We start from the raw sequence: 15,324 nt of genomic DNA, 5'->3' as shown, positions 1-15,324 counted from the left end.
ACATTTATATACTGTATGTGTTTTTAAGCGTCCCGCAGACATTTAGCAACACATAGACGAGGTCTATTATGTATTGCTCTGTGTCTCTATCTAGACCATCCATCCCCACAAGTGATTATGCTAATTAGTGTTTGATCAGATGATTAAATTAAAACTCGATTCATTCAAAGGACTAAATGCTCAGAATACATTTGTGTCTGCTTGGCTGCTCGGCTTCGCACAGCACAATTCCCCTCGTGTCCTAGCCACTGGAGGAAAGGATGACCGGAAAGGAGAAGGGAAGAAACTGTACAAAACTGCCTCTCATTTTATTCAGGCAGGCGTACAGAGGGAAACGAGGACTGTAATAAAGCAAGCCAGGGGGGCTGAGGGAGAGTAGAGGAGGAACGGAGAGAAACAAGGAAAAGGAGAAAATAAAGATGTGTGTGTGTGTGAAATGTGTGAGTGTGCCGGGGGTGGGGGTGCTGAAAGGATCCCGGCTGTGGTCCCCTAAGTGTTGAATAAACATGCTTGATTTAGGGAAATGGCTGTGATAAATGTTTAATATGATAAGTCCATAAAGACGGTCAAATGAGTCTGGAGTATTAAAATGAGTACGGCACGCAGCAGCAATCACAGCAGCTTTGGAGGGGGAGTAGGTGGTGGCGGTTGGAGGGCCTGATAATGGCAGGCAGAGCTAACAGGATGAGAGCAGCCAGCTGCTGTGACATCCACATTAACACACTCTACCAGCTGCTGGTCACAGACATCTCTTGGACAAAACAGGGACAGGGGTATGTATCTTAAAAGGGTAACCGAGGCAATAATTGTATTATTACCTGTGCAGTATTGGTAGCAATAAAATTACAAGTGTAAAGCACTTCTCAAAATCGAGTTCAGGAGGGTCGCAAAAAAGCTAATAAGGACGCTGCAATCAGCTGGAAGAACAAGGCGGGCTTCAAATGATAGTGCAATTCAAACCAACGGCTCATTTAAAAACACAGAAAAAGGCTGACAGAACAGGAAGAAACCAAAAAAAGCATATGTGATACTGAGCATGGGCGTCGCGTTAGCAAACAAACATCCAAATGCTGATGGTGAAGATATCTGCAAATCGTGTTCGCTGGCAACAAGTTTAATTTGTTTTTCCTTTCAGTGTCAACTCCTGCAGAAGTTTGCTCATTGTAGCTGCTTCCTTCTGGCTATGTTTAGACACCCAGAACCTGCATTATTTGCTCAGAGCTAATATCGACAATCAGTTTTCTGTGGTCTGGATTTAACTATCTCTGCTGCACCTCCTCTGTACGTAAATCGAGTTGGTTATGTGAGTTTGCTGATGCTTGTGTTGTGAAATCAGGTGTTTGCTTTGACTTCTAAGTAAACAGAAAAAGTTTCCTTTGCATATTTTGCACAGGTGTGCCATGGCTACCTAACAGATTTAGCTGGCACAGATAAAATAACAAAGCCTGAGGGCCAAAGGCTATCTGTGTCAGGTCAGCCTTTTCAGAAGCTTCTCATATACCCCTATGAAACCACCATGGAGGTCCCTAGGTACCATCTAGGTGGACAGCAGTTATGATAAATCCAACAGCAGCAACTTTTCTGAAGGCCCTTAGACTTAATGCTGGGTGACATAATAAGGTTGCTTGTCCAGTATGTGTGATATCTGCTTGTCTAACTGAGGTTGGGCCTCTGGTAGACTGAAAAAGCATCTGTTTAGTGAGAATGTTGCTGCTTAATCATGTTATCAAGAAAGGCAGTGTATGTTGACCATTAGATTATTTTGGAGGTGATTTGATTATATCCAGTGAAGGCTCAATCAAACCTGTTGAATACATACAGACAGTCTTAAAGGATAGAAGATTATGATGTCTATTTCTGACAAACCTGGGCCTGACTGTTCTATAAAGTCATCATTATAAATATAGAGCCATAGCAACGCAGACTCTTCGATGAAGCTGGACTTACTTCTTTAAAGGATGTATTTGCATATGTTTCTTAAGAGAATGGGTTACTGATTTAGCGATGTATTATTTGAATAAAAACTGTGGCAGAAAATACACAGTTATGGTAAAAAGAAAGCACATCCTCTTTAAATTCTAAATTTTTATGTATCAAACATAATAATCTTGGCCACAGCCGATCTTGCAATTAGGAAAATACAACCTCAGAACCTCAGACCTTACACTGCGTCATTATTTATTTAACAAAAATTAAGCCAAAATGTAGACAAAGTGTGTGAAAAACTAAGTACAACCTTGTGGCATCCACAAGAATTAAGAGGGTAAGTAGAAGCCAAGTCCTGCTAGTCAAATGGACTTGATTAACTGATCATCAGAGCATGGGAGGCCCTCTATGAGACAGAAGGTTTGGCAGTTTGATGGTCCGGAGCATTCAGGTGTGTGTTAACATGATGCCACAGAGGAAAGACATCAGTAACTATTTTAGACGAAGCAACCGCTGCTGTCTATTAATCTGGGAAGGGCTATAAGGCCATTTCCAAACAGTCTGAAGTCCATCATTCTACAGTGAACATTCAAGACGGTTACCGGTCTTCTCAGGAGTCAATTTCCCAGCAAATTCACCACAAGGTCAGACTGAGCAATGAGAAGCTGAGAAACTGCAACAAATCCTTCAATGCTACATGTCAGACTTTACAGCCCTCAGTTAGCATGTTAAACGTTCATGACAGTACAATTAAAAAAAGAATGAACAGGTCTTTGCTGTCCCTATGCCTTGTTTGCTAATGTTTGCTTTGCTACTGCAGTTTACAGTTGTGCTGTATATGTCTGTACCCCCCCCCCCCCCCCCGTTTTAAATCAATAAAATGTTGATCACAAAAAAAAAAAAGAATGAACAGGTTTGGAAGGGTGAAGGCAGGAGAAGACACTGTCACTGAAAAGGACATTACAGCACAGCTAAGAAAGTTGCAACAAGCTCACAAGACCTGTGTAACAATGTCCTTTAGACAAATGAGACCAAAGTGGAGATTTCTGACTGTAATGCACAGTGTTGTGTTTATAGAAAAGCTCCACAGAGCTGCTGGAGATGACTGCGGCTTATTCTGCAGCCACAGGGCCTGGGCGCCTTGCAGCCTTTGAATTGATCACAAACTCCTTTGTATACCAAACTGTTCTACAATATAAACCTTAATATTGACAGATGGTCTACTTTCTTTTTACCATGACTCTAGGCAAGCAGAACAATGCTACCGGTATCTTATAAGTGAGCACATTACATATGTGTAGTAGCACGAGTGAGAAGTTATTGTATTTAGATGAAAGGATGGAGTTATTATTCAAATTAGCAAGTTGGGTTAGCAAGCTACATCCATAAACATCACAAAAACAGATACCTGCTAACTGGTGCTAAGTGCCAGACTAACAAAGTAGAATAATTTCACTCACCAATACTGGAGTTAAAACTTTTTAAACTTCTACCAAAAATGCTCCAAAAAAGCAGCAACAGCTGTGCTGACTGGAATTAGCCTAGCTAATCCTAGCAGAGCGCCAATTAATCAAAGTTTTCTAGCTAGCTAAAATAGATGAACTGCTATTAAAAAATAAATAAAAATTGATTCATTGATAAATTTTCTTTTACATTTAAAAAGGTAACATCGTTTTGAATGTAAAAGGCATCCAGCATGCCTGTATGTTTGTGGTGAGTCTGCAGAGATATTAAATCAGTGATTAAATGAGACCCTCGCTAGATTATGTGCTGCTTTGATTGTTACTTGGTTCCTTCCATTTGATGTTTCCTTCACACAAATAAAAGCATTTACATTATTAATCGGTGTATAAAAATAAAGTATCTTCGCTCCTCTCAATCAACTTTCACCTGGCAAACTTATTAAAATTAAAAGATAACAACTCAACCCCCACTGTGGAGTTCACGGGATAGTCCTCTGATTATTTTATGTAACATACAAAAAAATTATTGGTTTATACAGTAAATACATTACTAAATGCTTCTTTTTAGCAGTGCTGGATTACTTTATACAGCACACCATCAATGTTGCACCCTGTGGGAATAAATCACCCCTAAAATATATTTATAACAAACAATCCTGTGCCTGTTTGTCAAAAGGATTAGCATTAGCTTTCTATAAATACACAGTTTTTATTCATGTTAATTGGGTTGAGGAGAGGCAACAGCGCAGTGCTGCTCTCCTCAGGTCTTAGTAAAATTAGAAAATTATTTTAATTAATAGGTAAAACTGCAGGTGTTGAAATCTTAAATCATCTGTAATAAGTTTGGTCTAATTGGAGAAGCTGCTGCGGTTCAGTAGCAGCGTTTTCCAGGTTCACATAGTAAAATCCAACTCCTTGTAAATCTGCAGTGGATATATGCAACAATTTCAAAGCAGTGCTTTTTTGTTTACTTTATTACAGACCTTGGTTTCCCTCCACCTTCTAGTGCGCTTGTTATATTACATAGCAATATTAGATTTCTACTAGTGGAGGTTTTTATTCATCAGCAGCAGCAGCAGCAGAGGGAGCTGCTATAGTTTGCTACGGTATAATCTCTCATCAGATTCACTTGCACTCATCATCATCAGCAGTAGCAGCAGCATAATTTAGACATCAACGTCTTTATTGCTTAGTTATACTAACTGAGAACCAGTCCAGGGTCTCTGGCTTTCCCTTGATGAGACAGCCAGCCACTCTGGCCCATTTAAGACATGAAAATAGACCAGGGAGGAGGAGGCTCATCTGCTGTGGGGGCCTCGTTTTTAGAGTTGCCCGCCCCTCCTAGACATCAGAGGACTGATCTGTCGGTGTGGATCAGCAGCTTGCGTACAGCCAGCCCTTTCTGTCACAGCCCTGCTTAATATTCATGAGAGCAAATTGGAATACAGTCATTTAACTTCCATGCATGGTGTATTGCCTCTGGGCAGATCAGATCAGTGGGAATGCTTACTCACAGTGGACTCCCTGGCCCTGGCTGGTTATCATCTCCCTGTATCAGAGCTCCTAGCTCTATACATAGCTCTACACATATTGCTTTCAAGTTCGTAGACTGATATAAAGAAAAAAAACTTACTTTGGTGAAATATGATTTTCATCCATGGTAATCAGATTAAATGAAATGCAGTGTACCTGTACAGTGTATTTCAAATTTGGGTCACCCACAGGTCAAGGCCCTATTTTTAGCTGCTGGGAATAAAGCTTGATCACATGCTCGAGCGCTGCCTACATCACACTAATGCTACTATCCATAAATGCACAGAGCAGGAATTTGTTAAGGTTGAAAATTGCTTCAGCTGTTAGTGTTGAATGTGAGTGAGCCAGGTATGATCTCCACATCCCAGGCAGACATGCCCTGAGGGCACAGAGCACAGAGCTGCTTTAATTACCCAAGGTTCCTGCTGTCACATTGTCACTATGAGGTACCCGGTGCCACGCTACCATGCAGTGCAGAGTCCCCATGCTGCGGTGGCGTTGACAACTCAGACAATGGATCTGCTCGCTCAACAGATGCAACACAAGTGCCCCCTGAAATATGGGAAGCTGAATCAATCCCACTATCTCTCTGATTCTCTTTTTGCCCCTTCTTGTTTGCTTTCTGCTGTTCTCTCTTCTTCACATGTCACAGAGAGTTCATGACAAAAAAGCTAGCAGCTGCATAAAAGATGGAATATGTTGGTGTGGGATGAGAAGTCCCATGTGGCACCGGGACCATTCATCTTAACTTGCAAGGACACATGAGAGAGGAAAACATCACACAAAAAGTGACTGTAGCATGTTTTGAGCATGTGTCAGGCTGAAAAATAATTAAGCGGCGAGTCAAGGACTTCAGGACCTGTGGAATCAACCATGTATACTAATCTTTATTACCTTGCATTAACACTGATTCACTGTTTACGTGGCTCTGCTGTGGATGGTAACAGCCTGTCAGCCGATCAGTTATGCTGTGAAAAGGAGCACAGCTATGGCTCATAATGGGTGTTGTTTGGTGTATATACAGTAATTCTGTAGGAATGTTACAGCTTCTCTGAAACAGATCATCAAAAGGTCAAACACTCAATAAACAGATTTTTCTAATAGTTTTTCAGTTATAACATTAAACAGACAATAGATTACAACAGCTCTGCAACAAATGACTGTATAGTTATGTTTAAATATCTGTGTGGCAGTCTAACAACAGACACACTACCAACCTTTGTCGTCCCATTAAAGCAGATGGCAATAAACAAAGAGCTAATTTTCCCATATCTTACCTTCCCAATAAAAACCTTTAAACTTTTACGTGATGTTTTTATGTGTATAATGCACATAAAAACACTATAGAACGAGGACACAGTATAACACAATACAAAATGGTGCTCTAAGGAATATTTTTATATGGTCAATGGGTTTTTTAGTAATAAACTCTCCAAAAATGATCACCTGTCGCTACACACCACTGTTGTGTCTTGCATCTTATTGTTTTATGATGGATAACTTCTGTTCACTCTTCACGCCTCTTTAGTTTTACAAGAAAGCTCTTCTAAGGTGAAAAAATATGTATGCATATTGGTTCATAACCAAACAAAAGATGGAGACAGCTGGCATCTAGCTGGTGAACTTAGTGTAGCATTTAGCACGAACGGGTGGAGACCAAAGCAGAGCTAAAAGGAGAGCCTCTATTGGGCTTTTATGAATCAGAATCACAAACACATCTCCAGATGTAATAAAATGAATGATAATATTATTCCATGTAAGTCAACTGTTTTTGCGCCATGGACCAGTTTATGTCCAACAATATTTTCACGGGCCGGCCTTTAAGGGTTTGTGGATAAATACAAAAAAAGAAAACCAGCACCGCTACCAAAAAAAAGATTTATTCATAACACTCGGGAAAAGACCCAGGGAAACCGAGTTAACGATAAAAATGATAAAAAAAAAAAAAAACCCTGATAAAAACCGATAAAACCCCCCAAAACCATAAATTTTACACCCAAGCCTCAACTCTCGTGGCCCGGTACCAAATGACTCACGGACCGGTCCGTGGCCTGGGGGTTGGGGACCGCTGATGTAAGTAATAGTGTGATTTTATATGTATTTATTTATTTTTGGTGATATAGTCGCGTTTGATGTGTTTATATACGTTCTTATATATTCTTACATGCTTATAACCCTATCCACACACAAACACTTCATACACATACACTTCAGCCCTGTAGAGATTTCTTTATAGCTTTGAAAGTCTTAAAAAATAGTAAATAATGATAGTTTTTAACATTATTGCTCCAATATCTGTCTCATTGCTTCCTAAACCAGTTGCATAAACAGTGGGAATTACAGAAGTGCAACGTGTAAACAAAATACAATCTCTGCAATAATGGGTTTGAGCTAGCTATAGGAAACTGCAAGAATAGCACTCAAAACTATGACAGTAAGCACCAGATTAGCGAATAAAAAGCTTACATTAAAAAGAGGGTAAATATTAAAAAAGTTCTTGTGATAGTTAAGGTTTACATAAAACAGCTTTCCTCATTCCTCCTGTCCCTCTGAAGATCCCGAAAAAAAATCATAGTCAATTATAGATACATATAATGCATTATTGAACAGTGTCATTTATTTCACCTTTTACAGTTGAGCTCATGAAAAATTATGCCAATTACTGATTTCCTCCAGGGCAATGTAGTAAGTGGTTGGACCCTGAGGCCATTTGTTGGGGCATGACTTGCTGCTCTTCGTGAGGTCGAGGGGAGTGATGTACATGCGTCATCACACCATTTTGCGGTCTGGCTCCTGAGTTTAGTCAATTAGGAAAATGAGCAGTGCAGCGATATGCGCACTTTCACCAGAGTCCATTTCTTTGTTAAATTAAATCAATCTCACTCAGCCAGTCTAAATTGAATAGCTCTCACCTACTTTTAAATGTGAAATAGGCGAATATCAAAACAGCCGTGGCATAAATCCTAATCCAATTTCTCTGATGCTCGCGAAGAATAGAAGCTTCTCAAGCAACCGCACACTTCTTTAATCTATCTTCTCTCGAGACATTTTCTATTGTAACATCTTCAAGAGTCAATTAACTTCACTTGAATAATTTGATCGGAAAACTTTGAAGTGTGCTAGCTGTTTGTAACTGGATTTTTTTTTTAAATTAAGAAAAAATATTATGTGTATTTTTTTTAATTTCGTTTAAATAAAATTGACAAACTTTCTTCACTTACTTCCCCAAATCCAATCAATTGAAGTTTACAAAATATGACGTTTTACTACATGCATACAAACACCTCATTCACAACACAAACTGTCTTTAGCATAATCAGCTGTGTATTTTGGATTTCACATGAGGGAAATTCTCTGCTGGATGAAAACGAACCAAAGCAGTATGTTTAAAATATCTTGACACGAGTTATTTTAAAGTGTCTTCTCCTTCTCACTAACCTTGAGCACCATCAGGTGAGGCTGAACCCCCCTAAAAAAAAAAAACTACTACCACCACCACCACCTCCGATCTGTATTATCAACAGAGCACTGAGAAGATTGATACTCCCAGTGCCAGCTGGAAAAAGAGAATGAATCAGAATTTAATATGACTTTGATGTATTATTTTCATCTTAGCCGGTGCCACAGACCCATCGAGAACCCGGCGCACAATCCCACAGCGTCTTAAAATATTTAAATTGGCTACAACTTTTTGATGTTAGAGACTGTACAGGTATATGAAAGTTTCTCTGCTGGGAGCATATATAGTGCACATTGCAGAAATTTTATTTGGACCACCCACTCTTAAAAAGTCAGTCTTTCTATAAACGCATATGTGACATTTACACAATCTGCTTTATATATTGTTGAAGAAACTGTATATGCAATATATATTATAAGATATAAACTATATAATACACTATATTTAACAAATACCTATTTTTTCACATATCTGAGAAACATAATGAGTTGTGTAAACATCTTATCATCCCTTTAAACAAATGAATCTGCAGAAAATATTTTGCATGTATGCATATGGGCATGTTCTAGGACAGGCAGATAACATATTGCAGACAGGCAGCAAGCAGAGTCACGTATTGTATAAAAAAAGGGATGCAGACATTGATTGGTACTTGCTACTTGTGGGCTGTACTACAGTCTGAGTCACAGCTGACATGTTAAAAACCATAATTACAGCATCAAAAATGTGTTTTCTATAAATATATTATTTTATTGTGTCTTACATTTTTCCTCACAAAGGTGATTAGAGCCCCCTAAAAGCTATAATGCAAGCCATATAAGGCACTTTGCTCCTTTTTGGTAATAAAATTTAGGCTGCATTCTTGCCATCAGGGAGACCAGGCAGGCATGGTGAGATGTTGCAGTGATACCTGTGATATTACAGTCTCAGTAGAAAAAACAGCATTGTTTAATTTGACATAACAATTGATATGATTCTGACCAGTGTGTTTTAATACAGGAAGAATAAACAGCTACCATCCCATTTGTGGGTTTCTAGCTAGCTAAAAAAACAACAAAAAACAGCTAACTTTGTTAGCCTAAACATTTTAATCTAGAAGTTTCAAATACATCTAAAATGAGTGCACTTTTTTGACATAGTTTTTTGCGGGTTTGAATGCTACTAATATCAGTGTTAGCTCGTTTATTTTGTATTTTATTTTAAATTAGCATTAGCCGTTATAGCGCTAATTTAAGCTAACATAAAAGCTAAGGTTATTTTCGCCATTTATTCATATTCCTGGGGGGAAAAAACTCTTTCACTTGCTGTCTATTTGCAGAAGCACAGTTTACCCCTCATAATATAATATTATTTATATTATTTTGTAAGAAAAAATACATTTATAAGAAAATACTGTAGTGGGGGGGGGGGGGCAATATACAGAACACTGTTTTATCTAAGCTTAATGTAGCAAATATTATCCTGCCCTGAACTACAGTCAAAACATTCAAATGAAATGTCTGTATAGTTTTTTTTAGTGTAGTGGTGTAGTGTACTTTATATAACATTGAAAATATAGGTCTCTGTCCAACTTTTCAATATATCTGCATATTCCTTTCTCAGGAGAAAGGCTCCAGCAGTGATCCTTACCTCCATAATAATTTTTGTGTGTTGAATTCCTAATCTTCAAATGAGTGTTTTGCATGTGTACATGTGCAGGTCAGTGGAGTGTCTCATTGCTAGTTCAGAGCTACTGGAGCAGAGAAAAGGATGGACATGTCTGCAATTTGAAACCTTGTTAGGAATTTATGAAGTGCTAAAATGTTTTCTCCCCAGAGAGGGTCCAAGCCAGCTGCCAGTGCCACTGTAAGCCATTTACTGCAGAGCTTTGCCACCAGGCTGAGGCGACAAGGCATACACACACAAATGCTGTATTTTTGCCTGAAATACAAACAAACTGTCTTTTCACAGAACCTCAGATCGTAGACTTCTGCTGCCTTGGCTTCTTCACTCTGAAATCAAATAGCTGTAGATTTATATGCAGCTAATTGAGCCAACATTGACATTTATTACCCTCCTATCCTCTTGAGAATGCTCCCGCACTAACTACATTTAATGCCATTCTCTTTACAGTGATGCCAGTTTAAACCGAAGCATGAACATAATCACGGCCGTGGACCTTATTTCATAATTGATGGGAGTTTATGTTAATTTAATGTTCCCAAAATCCCAGGGATGGGAATACACTGATGAATCTATAACTGCTGATCATGAGCAATGAATAAGCAACACTTGGAGTCAGAGATTTTTAACAAATACTGATTCAATCTTCTTCATCTTAACTAATTTAAATTGATACTTAAATATCAAGAGCTTATTTATCAACTTATGTTAAGGTGGTGCTTTCAGCAATAATTACTGCAAAATTTAAAAATGAAAGACTGATAAATAAAATCAAAACCACAGATTGTGATGTTCTCCTATTTTTTTTCTTTTCCAGTTTTCAGTGAAGACCTACATTCCAGCTTATACTTTGTCAATGCATCTCTGCAAGAGGTAGTATTTGCCAGCACCACAGGGACCTCTGTGCCCTGTCCTGCTGGGGGTGCGCCGCCTGCCTCGTTGCGGTGGTATCTGGCTACCGGCGAGGAGATCTACGATGTCCCCGGCATCCGTCACGTTCACCCCAATGGAACCCTCCAGATCTTTAACTTCCTGCCATCTAGCTTTAGCAAGCTGATCCATGACAACACGTACTACTGCACTGCCGAGAACCCTTCTGGCAAGATTAGGAGTCAGGATGTCCACATCAAAGCCGGTGAGTCTCCAGATAAGGGTTTGAAGGACTTGTTGTTATTGTGATGATGGGGGAACTTGCATGAGTATGAATTTAACAGACTGAGTGTACAACACTTGTAGTACTGATAGTGTGTTATTTTTTTGTAGTTTAGTGGTTAAGTCCAGCAAAGGTCCAAAATCTTACAATAATGCTGCTTAAAGGCTTAGAGCAACTAATGATTGATCTGTAGGTGTAGATCAGACAGTTGCCAGGCAGAACCCTTGATGGTCCAATCCCAAGTTGTTCTCAGGACATGCAAGGTCACTTCTCTCTTTGGGAAGAAACTTAAGGTAGCGCTTTAGATTAGGAGAAACTGGCCTGATAATGTTGGACTTCAATGCACAGCTTTTGGAACTAGTCTACTGGAGAAGGCTGGACTTTAGTGCAATCTGCTATTGCCCTCAGTGATTGGACAGGGCAGTGTCGGACAGAGGTGGGCATACTTGTATCATCCAAGCTTAGTGCCTGAAAACTGGGGTTTTCCCTAGTGTCAAAAAAAGAGATCCTGACTGTAAAGCACAAAATAACAGCTCTGAGTTTCTGGTAGTTTCTTGGAGTCCCTGAGTAGGGTGATGGAAGTGGCCCAAGTTGGAGACACCATTGTCCTACTGGGGGACTTCAGTGCTCATCTGGGCAATGACAGTAAATCTGAATGATCTGAATCCAAGCACTGTTCTGGCATTGGAATATTTGTCCATAAATAACACCACGTTCACGCATAAGAATGTTAACCATGACACCCTAGGGCATAGGTCAATGATCAGTTTTGTAACTGTATCAGTAGACTTTTGGCCAAATGTGTTGAACAATCAGGGGAAGAGAGGAGCTCAGCAATAACTAATGGTGAGTGGAGGATGCCAATTAGCCCAGCCATGCCTAAATGTATACTGAGGAGGTGTGTCCCACCTCTAGTAGAACTTCAGCAGCATTCTGACGGAGGCTTGGGGTCTGAATAGCCCATGTTATGCACCTCCGTTGATCTGTTCCTACATAGCTACAAGGAGTTGTGTAAGGTGGTTGATACCTGCTGTGGACTGTGTTCTCTGAAACACAGATAAGATTAGAAGTTCATGCTATAACATGCACCAGTTTTGTGGTTAAATTTTTTTAGGTGAAACTTGTGTCTCTACTTTAAGCTACACTTTCCACTACCCTGGAAAGTGTCCCTTTCTTTGCAATTTTATACCATAGATCTGAACTCTGATGCTTTCTTTGATGGCAGACCCAGTTTGCTTCACCCTAGATGTCTTTAAAAAAATGCATAATAATGTCATTTTTTTGCCCTGTAAATGAGACGTGCCTTTTAATTCTGTTTTTTAATTGTTCAATAGTATCACGGGAACCCTACACAGTCAGAGTGGCTGACCAGAAGGCTATGAGAGGGAGTGTAGCCGTGTTCAAGTGCATTATTCCTGCTTCTGTGGAGGCCTACGTCACTGTCGTATCATGGGAGAAAGACACCGTGTCGCTCAGCTCAGGTAGGAGAAAAACTTCAAATATAGAGCTTTTAGCACTCAAAGCCTCCATGTTCACAACATGGTAATAACTGAACTTAATGTGTATATCTGAAGGTAAAAAGCAAACATTGATGCTAAAATGACCGACCGCATGTGTAACTTTGTGCAAGGTATGTACTAAAAAAAGACTTTTAGTGGCCATGCCGGTGATTTCTGAGAGTTGTGTACTTTTTTTTTTTTTGCTGTTTATGCCCAGTTGCCTTCCACTTACTCTGCTCTGTGCTCTTTGGACGCTGTGTTCTGTTTAGCTGTGAGTCATCTTCTTACCTGTTTACTGGCTGAGTCTGCCATTACTGGGGCTCTGCAGCTCTATACAGCTATGTCCTCTCACTAGCCAGAGGATGTTGATAACTGTCACATTGAATCACTGGGCTTCTCTTTCTTGTACACACTCCACCTCAGCCAACGCCATTTTGAGTCCAGCAAGGGGTAAAGTGGGACAGTTTACATAGCATTACATACCAATGACCTAGTTTACCCTCCTTATTTGAATCCAGTGGCACAGCGGGATAGCGCAACACACCAGAACGTTCTGTAGCTTGAATTTTTACTCAGGTTAAATGGGATGCTTATCTCTTTGATTGCTCCATGTACTGCCCGCTGGGTGATTTTGCTTCATACTGTGGCGTTCAGGGACCTGTAAGTGAACACTTGATGTCATTTGACTGAAGGCAGAATCTGGGACGGTGTTTTGGTGGCATTTTAAATGTGTGTGCTCAAGCATGAAGATGTGTCTTCTGATCCATGCCAGCGACTTATTTACTCGAGGTTACTCGAGTTACTCGCTGCAAGCTGCTGGTTGAAGACATTGCCTAATGTCACGGAGAGCGAGCAAATACGCAGCATGCAGATATGATTAGGTTCCGCAAATGAAATGAATCATGTAGACAAGACCCAGAGATGATGTTTATCTTAAGTGTGACTGAAAAAACAAAAGCGTCCATGCAAATGAAATACTTTTACGTGTGTGTCACGGGGTGAAACGGGACAAGTTATTTGGAGTTTTTACTGTGCATGTTTTGCGACGTTTTATCTGTTTAATATTTTAATATTGTATATTGGGTTTGTTTGTATGAGTTCTATTGCATGTTTTTATCTTATTTAATTGAACAACTGTCCTGTAAAGACTCCACCCCTATCTGATTACTAACTTGATTTCACCTGAGAGGTACCAGAGAGGCCAATAAGAGGGCTGGGTAGAAGACAGAAAAGGGCGCTTTTTGAGGACGTATGGAAGGAAAGCTTTGCTTTGAGGAGTTGCGCTCAAAGGCCAGAGGCTGAGCGCCTCGGCTTCGGGCTGGAGGCTCGAAACGGAAGAGACGAAAGAGAGTGACCGGAGTGACTGAGAAGCTGAGCCAGCGATATGGAGAGAAGGCTTGGGCTGTAGAGCTGTGATTGACGGCTGCGCTTGAAGGCTAGAGGCTGAGGGCCTCGGCTTCGGGCTGGAGGCTCGAGATGAGCAGATGACCAGCGACTGGGGACGCGCCACCACCAGCGACTAGGGACGCGCAGCGGGCAGTCAGACGGCAATAACGACAAGAGCCAGCTTGTGCACTGCGGGAGAGCAGAAGCAGTGAGACAGCTGGTGCCGATTGCAGTTTTAAAGAAGCGGCGGGCGGAGTTGAGAGCTCTGCCCACCCGGGGTAAGTCTTTGACTTATCCCTTTTTATAAAGTAAAACTGTCGAAAGGAATAGTGACTGCCGCTCCCTCCCTTCCTTCAGTGCACCGGGACGTGGAATGCGGGGAGGAAGGCGAGGACTCCGCTGGGTTTCCCTCTTTTACTACTACGCTGGATTTCTTAGTTTTTTGTGACTTTTATGCCGTGGTGGATCCCACTGGACTTTTAATGTTGTGTTTTATTGCTTTTTATTGTTACCCCTTGGCCAAGGTTGTTTTAATTCATTTTGCATTTTTAACTATTTAAATATAATAAATTATATTTTTAATCTTACAGTTTAAATTGTGTGCTTTCCCTTGGCGGCTCCACTGCTCTGCCCGTTTTGAGGAAGGTTTCCTTCCTTTTAAAAACACAAAACATCTTGGAAATAAAATCAGCCTTTCCGCTCCGTTACATGTGTTCTCTAGATCAAAAACAAAAGTTTGTTGTCCTGAATTAGAAAATACATGAAGAACGCCTCTCCATGTATAGACCAGGAGTAGTATTTGTGCCATTTCTGCAAATTAAAATGTAATGTCTGCCAGTTATTTTTCCAAATCAGCTCTGATACAGTCCACAGTGATGTCTGTGCTTTTTACCGCAGGCCAGACGGCCTATAGAATATGCAGTGAAGTTTTGATGGATTATATTGTACACTTGGTGTTCTTTCACGAGTGTTCAAAAGAACAACGATATCGGATTGTCTGTGTTTACTCCAATAAGTATTGCAGCAGGCGAGTGCTGTCAAAAGCATGAGCACACGGTCAAAATCACTGCTGCTCGGTGATAAATATTTGATGGTAGATTCTGATGCATGAGCGGATTCACCGCGCACTGTTATGGAGAGGGTATGTTTACTCTAGGAGGGTTAGAGGGTGTGTGTGTGTGTGTGTGTGTGTGTGTGTGTGTTGTGTGCTCGTGTTTGTGCGTGAGCAAAGAACAAGAGTGA

At 40.4% G+C, this 15,324-nt stretch overlaps 1 protein-coding gene across 3 annotated transcripts in view; it reads left to right on the top strand.

Annotated features, from left to right (window-relative positions):
- Positions 1 to 15,324, top strand: part of LOC120735036 (Down syndrome cell adhesion molecule-like) — a 64,518-nt gene that overhangs the window by 12,990 nt on the left and 36,204 nt on the right. For all 3 annotated transcript variants that reach the window (XM_040034199.1, XM_040034202.1, XM_040034201.1), the window contains exons 2-3: positions 10,862 to 11,179; positions 12,532 to 12,678. In XM_040034199.1, coding sequence (XP_039890133.1) covers positions 10,862 to 11,179; positions 12,532 to 12,678 — 465 coding nt within the window. The remainder of the gene's footprint in view (positions 1 to 10,861; positions 11,180 to 12,531; positions 12,679 to 15,324) is intronic.

Source organism: Simochromis diagramma, unplaced genomic scaffold (assembly GCF_900408965.1).
Source record: "Simochromis diagramma unplaced genomic scaffold, fSimDia1.1 OVJJ01000455.1, whole genome shotgun sequence".
Lineage (NCBI taxonomy): Eukaryota > Metazoa > Chordata > Actinopteri > Cichliformes > Cichlidae > Simochromis > Simochromis diagramma.
This window is presented reverse-complemented; position numbering and strand designations above follow the sequence as displayed.